Source organism: Rosa chinensis, chromosome 5 (assembly GCF_002994745.2).
Source record: "Rosa chinensis cultivar Old Blush chromosome 5, RchiOBHm-V2, whole genome shotgun sequence".
Lineage (NCBI taxonomy): Eukaryota > Viridiplantae > Streptophyta > Magnoliopsida > Rosales > Rosaceae > Rosa > Rosa chinensis.
In genome coordinates, this window is record NC_037092.1 from 59,557,215 (window position 1) to 59,567,285 (window position 10,071).

Sequence of the window (10,071 nt, forward strand, 5' to 3'; positions counted from 1 at the left end):
TGTCTTTGTCTGTAGAGGGTTGGAGACCGAAGTTGACGGACGTTGAACGACAACGTGTGTGTCAGGTGCACTACTATTGGGAGCACAAAAGTTGCTTAGATCTTCGCGTCCTCTCGCATTGGTCGCTACTTATCCGCCTACGCTTGACTCGGGAACCTGGTAACTGTAACCAATTTTATTCAGATTGTGACTTGATGTTGTAGCTTGTCTGAAAAGTGACGGTGGTCATGCCTTATTTTGTAGTCACTATTCATACGAACAAAAGGACCACCGAAGTTCTTAAAAAAGAGATGGCCGACATTGGCAGGATTAAGGAGTACGTCAATTTTATGATTGACGAGGCGGCCAAAGTGCGGAAACAGACTGTTGATCCGCAAACGAGGGAGATAACGATGGCGGAAGAAGCACAGATCTTGAAGGCTCCGCTACACTCAAACCGCACCAATCTGAAGCAGAAAAAAGCAGGGAGCAAAGGAAAATATGTGGCGGGAGAGAGTGTGCAAGAGGATGAGGAGGATACGGGGTTTGCCTTGGAGGTACCCGCTGATAAGTCACAGGAGAAGGTGACAACTGTTGTCGGGGAAGCATGTATAACGGAGGGTGAAGGTGAGAGGGAGAGGAGGACAAAAGTAGGGGCTGACATCAGGGGGTCAAAACATGTCGGTCCAAGGACTGTTGGTGGTACCGGTAGGGATGAAACAGCAGGAGGGTCCGGCGTACCGCAGAAGAGGAAGATTGTCGCTTCTACCCTTCCGTCAGATTTCTCTAAGAAGATGAAGGTTGGAGAGAGGAATGTGGCGGAGAAACATGTTGCGGTTGGCCATAGAGATGTCGGAGAAAAATTTGTCTCCGACAATCCTATCATAGGCTTAGTGTAAAGTGCACCCGCCAATCAACAGGCCTTCCTGCACAAGGTATGCGACTTGGCTTTGGTTGTGATGCGAGGGTTCCTCGTCCAGCGGCGTAGTCAAAGTTGGAGAAATCCCTGGATCTGATTTTGAAGGGTGCCCACGAGCTTTACCTTCACCAGGGTTCAGTGGAGGAGCGTGAACTGAAAGAAGAACTTCTGCAGGCCCAACGTGATTTGGCGGCCGAGAGGGAGAAGAATAAAGCCACCTCTGGGGACATTGCTAAACTTGACGGTGCGCTTCTTGACGTCAAAGAGAAGTTCAAGTGTGCCATGGATAAGACCATCGCCGATACTGCCACGATTGCCAATCTTAATGCCGAGTTGGCGGTCCTGAAGAAGGAGAAAGCTGAGAGAGAAGATACTACCGCCCAGTTGCAAGAGGCTCTTACCGCCAAAGAGAAAGAGTTTGCAGATTTTCAGTCGGCTAGGCAGGAGGAGATGGCTAAACTGGCGGAGGATGAAAAAGAGATGGTGCGTCTAGAGGCGATTGACGCTTTCAAGAATTCAGCAAAGTTCAAGGCACTCCTAACGGATGCTGGTAAACAAGGTGCGGCCACCAACTTTAAGGAACTCAAAGATAGCGGCTATTTGAATTTTGACAAGATTTTAGCCGATCGAGTCGTCGTTGAAGATGTTGCGGAATCTGAAGATGGCGGCTCCTCAGAAAGTGGCTCCTCTGATGGTAGCGAAGAAAGTGGTTCGTCTAGAGAAGATGGCACGAGGTCTGATGGCAATCCTGAGACTCAGACGCCGACAAGTAAAGCTGCTAAGAAAAAGATGGCTTCTTGTTCGCCTGTGGGGAAACGTCGCCGTGGTGATCGTGCCTTGGGGTCCGCCTCCCAAGCCGGTCAAAGTTAAAATATGTTGACTCGGGATTTGTAATGTAACTGCCTTCCCAAGTATCGTGGTTGTTTGGTTGCGATTTTGTAAGCAACATAGTGCTTTGTTTGGGTAGTTCCGATATGCTTTAAATATGTAATGTTTGCTTTAGTTGTCTTTTGGTGCAGTAGATGTTTGTCTGCAAAAAAACCTTTGGGATTGTAGCGGGCATATTTTTGAATGTCAATGAAACATGAAAGGGATTAAGATTGACCCGTTACATGTTTATATATCGCCATTGCCCTGAGGCGCGAGGGTGTTGTCTTGGCCAGACTTGATATGTTTTTTTTTTTGCATGTATGGGACAATGGTTTGAATAATTCCTCGTTTCATTGACGACTGGGCGGACCCAGCTTCTTACAAAAAATGTACCTGTAGGGTAGCTTGTCTTAGCTAAACTTTTGCAAAAATTAGCTAAGTGAAGATGCTCGCGGGCATGTTGCGGCGCTACTTATAGTAGTAGCGGAGATGCTGAGTGTTCCACGGGTGGGTGGATGTGACGCCTTCCTTGTTTTTCAAGTAAAATGTGCCGGGGCTTACCACTTCTATGATTTGATAAGGTCCTTCCTAGGTTGGGCGAAGTGCTTTTGGCGGTGGTATGACTTCTTTCATAACCCAGTCACCAAGTTGTAGGCGTCTGGCCTTCACACGATTGTTGTAAAAACGTGACACTCGACATTTGTTTTGCAAGTTGTGCAGGTGGGCCTTGTCTCGTTTTTCCTCTAATAGATCTTTGTCGAGGTTGATGCCGGCGATGTTTGTGGTGGCGTTATGTCCGTCAATCCTAGCCGTAGGTTGGGTTACCTCAATGGGGAGGACTGCCTCTGTGCCAAACATCATGCAGAATGGAGTTTCGTTGTTGGCAGAAGTTGGCGTTGTCCGGATGGCCCAAAGCACTTCCGGGAGCTTCTCAGCCCATAGGCCTTTCTTGTCTTCCAATTTCTTTTTTAGCAGCTTTTTTTTTTATAATTTTGTTGGCGGATTCCACCTGGCCATTGGTCTAGGGGTGTGCCACTGAAGCGAAACGCATCTTGGTGCTTAGTTTGGCGATGAAGTTGATGAGTTCGTCGTTGTTGAATTGCGTTCCGTTGTCGGTAATGATTGTGTCGAGCACTCCATAACGATAGTAAATATTCTTCCACAAGAAGTACTAGACTTTAGCGGTTGTGATGGCCGTTAATGGTTCAGCCTCTATCCACTTACTGTCGTAATCGATGGCTACAGTTATGTATTTGAACTGACCTTTGGCGGTTGGGAGTTTTCCGACAATGTCCAGCCCCCACATGGAGTGAATCCAGGGCACGATGATGATGGACAATGGTTCTGCTGGCGCATGCAGAAGATCTGCATATTGCTGACATTTGTGACAGGATCTGGATGTTTCTTTGGCGTCATCGCCCAATGTTGGCCAGAAATAACCTTGGCGCATGGTGTGGTTAGCTAACGATCTAGCTCCAGCATGATTACCGCACTCTCCAGCGTGTATTTTTGCTAGGACTTGTTTTCCCTATTTTGGCGTTAAACATTTTAAGTTGGGGTGTGTGAACCCTTGGCGATAGAGTTTGCCACTTTGGATGTTGTACCGTGCTGCCCTTCTTACCAGTCGTCGTGCTTCGACCTTGTTGGATGGCAATGTACCATCACGCTTGTAATTCAATATCTCATTCATCCAATTTGGACTTACCTCGATGGTGTAGATTTCTGCCAGAGTTTTTGTGATGCTGGGCTTTTCAAGGGTTTCCACCCTAGTGTCGGCGGGACTTTGATGTGGTTGGGCTATTGCCAGGTGTGCCAAGGAATCGGCTTTAGCATTCTTTTCGCAGGGTATTTGCGTGATGTTGAAGAAACTGAACTTGCCAAGCAGTGTCTTGGCGTACCCTAGGTATGCCGCCAGTTGTTTGTCTTTGACTTGAAAAGTGTCGTTGACTTAGTTGACCACCAACTGTGAATCACTGAAGATGTTGACATTTTCTGCTCCACAATCGATGGCTAATAACAATCCTGCGATAAGTGCCTCGTATTCCGCCATATTGTTGGAGGCCTTGAAATTGAACATTAGAGCGTATTCTGCGTTAAGTCCCCCTGGCCCTGTGAGGATTATACCGGCGCCGGAAGCCTTGGAACACGGATCCCACTGTGATTGTTTATCTACCAATGTGTCCTCGGAGTGTTGAATGGTGTCCTCCAGTACAACGGTGGCGGTATGTTCCTATTGTTGTTCCGTTAACTCTGCTATGAAATTAGCCACCGCCTGCCCTCTGATGGCAGTTATGGGCTTGTAATCGATGTCGAATTCACTGAGTTCTATTGCCCATTTGCTTAGGCGTCCTGAGTGTTCCGGATTTTGGAGAACTTGCTTTAGCGGTTGGTTTGTGAGAACATGGATTGTATGTGCTTGGAAATATTGGCGCAACCTCCGGGCAGCCATTATGAGTGTTAACGCCAGTTGCTCAAGTGGCGGGTACCTTGTTTCTGCTCCGTTCATTCCTCTGCCTGCATAGAATACCGGCAACTCTTCTGTTGCCTCCCTGCGGATAATTGCGCAGCTGATGGCGGTCTTGGATACCGCTAAGTAGATGTATAGCGTTTCTCCTGGTACCGGGGTTGAGAGTAACGGGACAGAAGCCAAATACTCCTTCAGATTTTGGAATGCTGCCTCGCAATCGGGCGTCCAATCTACCACTTTGCAGTGGGACCGCTTCATTGCCTTGAAGAAGGGCAAGCATTTATCGGTTAACCTAGAGATGAACCGTGAAAGAGCCGTTAACTTTCCCTGTAGACTCTGAACTTTAACTTTTTTCTCTGGAGATTTCATGTTTATGACTGCCTGCACCTTGTCGGGATTAGCCTCTATTCCATGCTCACTGACTATGTATCCCAGGAATTTGCTGGTGGTTACGCCAAAGAAACACTTTTCCGGATTTAGGCGCATCCCGTACGCTAACAAGATAGCGAAGATGATGCGGAGGTTGGCCACATGACCGCTGGCCCGTACGCTTTTTACGAGCATGTCGTCGACATATACCTCAATGATCTTGCCCAAGTGCTCCACAAACATTGCGTTCATCAACCGTTGGTATGTGACACCGGCGTTCTTGAGGTCGAAAGGCATGACATTGTAGCAATATAACCCTTTGTCAGTGGTGAATGTTGTGCACTCTTGGTCGTTGGGGTGCATCTTTATCTGGTTGTAGCCAGAAAAAGCATCCATCATGCTGAAGAGTTCATGCCCTGCTGTTGTGTCAACCAGCTGGTCGATGAGAGGTAGCGGGAAGCTATCCTTGGGACATGCTTTATTCAAAGGCTTGAAGTCGACACACATCCGCCACTTTCCGTTAGGTTTCTTTACCATCACCACGTTGGAGATCCATTGCGGATAATGCACCTATCGAATGAAGTTTATGTCACGCAATTTGGTAACTTCTTCCCTGATGGCCCGATATCTCTCCTCGTCGAATGCCCGTCGCTTCTGCTTGACAGGGTAATTTGAGGCCAAGTTTATGCTGAATTATATCGGGAGAGATTCTTGGCATGTCAGAGTACGACCATGCGAAGACTGCGGAATTTTCTTTGAGGAACTGGGTGAGTTCAACCGTTATCTCTAGGGAGAGCTGGGCTCCGATACGAACAGTCCTCTCTGGGTGTTCATCAGAGATGCTTATGGTGCAGAGAGATGTCTCTGGATTGACAGGCTCTTTTTTGTAATATTTCTCTTCTTCTTTATCCTTGGGGTCGTCAATTTTGTCCCTGGGGTCGTTAATTTTTTCCATCAACTGAGGTGTGTTGGCTACCGTCAAAATTTCATGGCGACCTCTTGATCTTGTCACTGTTGTAGAATAGCACTCTCGTGCAATTGACTGACTTCCCCTGACAGATCCGGTTCCGTTGGGTGTCGGGAATTTCATGAGTAGCATGTATCCGGCTATGATGCACTTAAGTTTGTTGAGAGCTGGGCGACCGATAATGGCGTTGTATGAGCTGAAGAAATCTACCACAATGAATTCAGTATGTATTTATGCCGTGCAGGGAATTGTCCCGACCGATAAACGCATATAATCCGACCCTAGAGGTTGGGTTACGTCGCCGGAGAAACTGAGCAGCGGCTCGTGGTCTTGCAGAAGTTTGTTGTTGCGCTGTAGTTGTTTGTAACAACCATTGAATATGACATTGACAGCGGACCCGCTATCCACCAATATCCTTCCTACAGACGATCTGTCGAGGACGGCATCTATCAGAAATGGATCATCATGAGGTGAATGAATACCTCGCTCCTCCTCCTCGGAAAAAGTGATTGGTCCCCAACCTGCTTTGGCCATTTTGACTGACCGGTCATAGCGGATATTAAATACCTCTTTTGGGTGGTTAGCGCGCTTATAACGCTTTCTGGCTTTGTGTGATAGACTGCCGATAAAAGCACCGCCCTCAATTGTGTTGATCCGCCGCACTGGTTCGACGTTGGTGACAACCGGAGGTGGTTGTCGTACTTTGTACTGCTCCAGCCTTCCGTCACGGGATAACGACTCAATTGCTGTTTTGAGGGCGTTGCAGTCGTTGGTGTTGTGACCACTATCCTCATGGTGTTTGCACCACTTGCCGGTGTTTCTAGGTTTTCCTACTCTGGGGTATTTTCTTGGGGGTGGTGGTGGTATTTGATCTTTGCACTGGTCATATATTTCTTCATATGACGCCGTTAAGACAGTAAAGACCTCAAATTTTTGAGTATTTGTGGCGGTTGTCGCGGCAATCATTTTGAAAATATCTATTGCCCCTGTTATGATATTGTTGATCCATTTGCCGCTTGTTTTGATAATTAACCTGCTGCCATTCCCTTTTCTTGTCATTGGGTGGTGTGATTATGTTTGGAATGGTGGTGGTATTTCCTGGTTGGGATGTGGCGGGTTGGGGGTTTTTTAGTGGAGTTTGTGGTGGTGGTGGTGTGGCGCCATAAGTGCTGTATTCGGCTTGGGCATGCAGGACTGCCTCATTCATGACGTGGTCATATGTGGCATTTGGGCAATTACAATTTAGGTGGTACAGAAAACTTGCCTTGTGGAGTCCTTGCTTGAAGGCCGCCAGTGCCATTGTTTTGTCAAGATCCCGGCATCTTGATGTGGCGGTCCTCCACCTCGTGACGAATGACTTTAACGACTCATCAACACCTTGAGTGACCCTGAATAGCTGGCTGGAGTTGTGGTATTCGTCTGTCATGAGGATGAATCTTGACAGAAATGCATTTGACAGAGCTGAGAATGAGTCCATGGAACCTGGTGGGCATTCAAAAAACCAACTCATTGCCTCGCCATCCAGTGTTTCGCTGAACAGGTGGCAAAGCGTTACGTCATCAAATCCCTTGTTACCCGTTACTTTCTTGAAGGTGTCTATGTGTACGAATGGATCTGTTGAGCCGCCAAATTGGGCTATCTTGGGTGTTTTGGCATATGTGGGTCTGACGGTTTGCAAGATTCTGGTGGTAAATGGACCAGGTCGTGCCGCAAAGAGTGGATTCTGCGCTAATAGTGGGGTGCCAGCCTCAGCTCTGAGCAGCCTTTCCTCTAGTTCCCGTATTTTTTCCAATATCAAGGCTGTGGCGTCTATAGTCGGTCTGAACATATGTTGGGTTGGTGCCGCGATCTGTTGTCGTGGTGCCAGCATGTTTCCAATTCCCCTTTGTTGACCGGCGCTGAATGAATTATCATATTACGGCTGTGAATCCGCTACCTGCTCTTATGCTACTTGTACTGGGGGTGTCGGTCCTAATCCTGCTAGTTCAGCCGGGTTTAGGGCGACACCTATTGGGATTGTTGGTAGTGGTGCTGCTCTTGTCCCTACGCTTGGGCTGGGCCTTGCACTTTGAGAGTGTCCACTTTGGCTTAGTCGCGCACTTGTTCCTAGCGCTTTTTTCAGCTCGTCAAATTTTGACAATAGCGTCGCCCGATTTTGTGCTTCTGCCTTCTCCTTTCGTTCCTTTTCTCGCTCTCTGTTTGCGTTGTGTAAGTCTGCCAAGGCTATCTCTAACATAGTGGCCAGATCCCGGCCTTGCGCCGGTCTGATTTTCCACGACAGATTGTGTTTGGAGTACCTCGGGGGTGTTGAGATTCTGTCCGTCCACGTAAATTGGTGTGGTGAACAGTTCACGGTTGATGGTTGGTAAGTTGGTAGGGTTGGTGGCTTGATCTGCTTGGTTTCCGGTGCCCTTGCCGCTTCCGCTAGCCATGATAGGTTGAATGGGAAATGACTATTAGTTTAGATTCCAACAGATGGCGCCAATGTTAATGCTCAGAATACCGCCGTAAGGTGTCGGCTTCCGATAACATGGACATGAGTCCAATCTTCCGATATGTGTATGTTTCTGAAACTCCAGCTAATCTGTCAAGAGAAATACAACGGTGTCAAGAGGGGAGACCGCGGTTAAGCAATGTACTTGTATTGACAAATGTAATGGTGAATAGATGTTGGAAATGTACCCTTTATGAAGAGAGAGAAGTGGATCCTTTATAGGTGAAAGGGTGAGTTATCTCACTCTTGTTTTCGATGTGGGACTTACATACCTCAGTTTGCTGAGTTTTGGTTCTTTCTGCAGAACCAACTTTGGGTGGCGCGTGTCGGCGCGTCGAGGTGTGTTCCGGCCAGGAGTTGACTTGTCGGTGGAGGTTGTCATGTTGTGTTTCCGGGGGTTACACTATATAAGTCATTCCAACAGTGTGACATGGTCAAATCTTGAATGCTGATTATGGCCGGTAGATGTTATGCATGTACAATTTGATTCTCCATTACACCTCTTTCACCATCAGTACTTGATGAGTTATGAAACAACTTGTTTACCTCATTCATCATGTTTTCCTTCATTTTTGCAAATGAATCTTCCATCTTTTTCTTGTGTGCCTCCATTGTTACGGCTTGCTCGTGTCTCAACTCTTCAGCCAAGTTGATATTAGACAACCTTAAACTCTCTATTTCAACATGAGCTTCTTCTGTTGCTCCCACGCAGCTCTGAGAGTATGCACTTCCCTACACATACCTGTTATTTTTAGGGGTCACACATTGGTCTGGGTGAAGTTCATGTGTAGGAGCTTCAAGAAAAAGGTTGTTGGTTGTTTGGTTCATATTTGGAGGGTTGTCAAGCTGGCTGGTCAGAGTCAATTCAGTACGTTTAAAGGAGTGAGGTGACTCACTTTTTGGGGAGGTAAATATTTCACTAGAAAGAGAACGTGGGTGAGTTGATTCAATCTCCACAACTATCACATCAGGTTGTGTGGGAAAGAGTTCAACAAACCTAGGAAGGTAAACCTTTAGTAAATGATTGGGGTCATTTGAAGGTGGTGGCATGATAGGATTAGAGTTAACAACCGATGGTGATTGGGGAGGGTTTGAAGGGAGAGTATTAGTCTCCTCTTCTACTGAAAATATGAGTTTTTTGCAGCATGATTTTCCTCCAGACATTGCTTGGCAAGCTTGGGTACAATAGAGAATGAACTAGTAGTGAGTTGTGGTAAATATGGATTGGGACTTGTGCTGTTTTTATAGAAGGTGAAGAGATAACCAACAAGTTTTACTTGCTAACAACCAATATTAAATTCCAACAAGTATGAACTGCATTGCCATACTTTGAGGTGCACATATCACTGAGTTCCCATTGCCTAGTTAGTTTGATTGGATCAAATCAGTTGTCATTAGGTCTAGTCATTCATATATTCAATTGCAAGGCACTCAAAAGACATGTTGATGATGAAGTAGTGGTGGTAGGAAGGATTATTGGTTAAGGAGATTGCTGAAACATCTTTGTATTATTACATCTTTTGCTTTATATATGATTCATGATTGCATGCAATAAATGTTGGTATATATATGTGGAATCACTTATATGCTGATTTGAACTACATAAATGATGTTAGGATTTCTCAATTGGCAAGTGTAAATGTGTAAATCAAGGAATAATATACAAGGGAAGGTGGACTGCAAGCAAAAGCTAATTGCTTATTGAAGAACCCAGCAACTATTGTTAACAATATTTAAGGCTTTGTACCATTGTAGTCTAGGTTTACAAGCTTTTGTCTAAAATAATGATTAAAAGGTGAAAATTGCATGGCATTATGAGAAATGATGCCATGGTTGTTTCTGTTGCAGAGGCCAAAAGTACTCCATCGTTTTTTTGTAAATTGTATATTGATATAAATGTGCATATTTGAGTTTTGGTATTAAATATATACCAATTGATTGACCATGCTTACTGACCCATGCTTTTTTATGCTTTGATTGACCCATTCTTTCAAGAAAGAGAGTGT

At 46.0% G+C, this 10,071-nt stretch overlaps 1 protein-coding gene across 1 annotated transcript; it reads right to left on the reverse strand.

The window, feature by feature from the left end:
• Positions 1-5,802: 5,802 nt before the first annotated feature.
• LOC112163758 lies at positions 5,803-6,537 on the reverse strand. The gene has a single exon (XM_024300025.1). The coding sequence runs from the start codon at positions 6,535-6,537 to the stop codon at positions 5,803-5,805; it is 735 nt and encodes a 244-aa protein (XP_024155793.1).
• Between the last annotated feature and the right edge of the window lie 3,534 nt (positions 6,538-10,071).

Coding starts and splice junctions, on each gene's coding strand:
- LOC112163758 (XM_024300025.1), bottom strand. CDS start 6,537: ATGATTGCCGCGACAACCGCCACAAATACTCAAAAATTTGAGGTCTTT.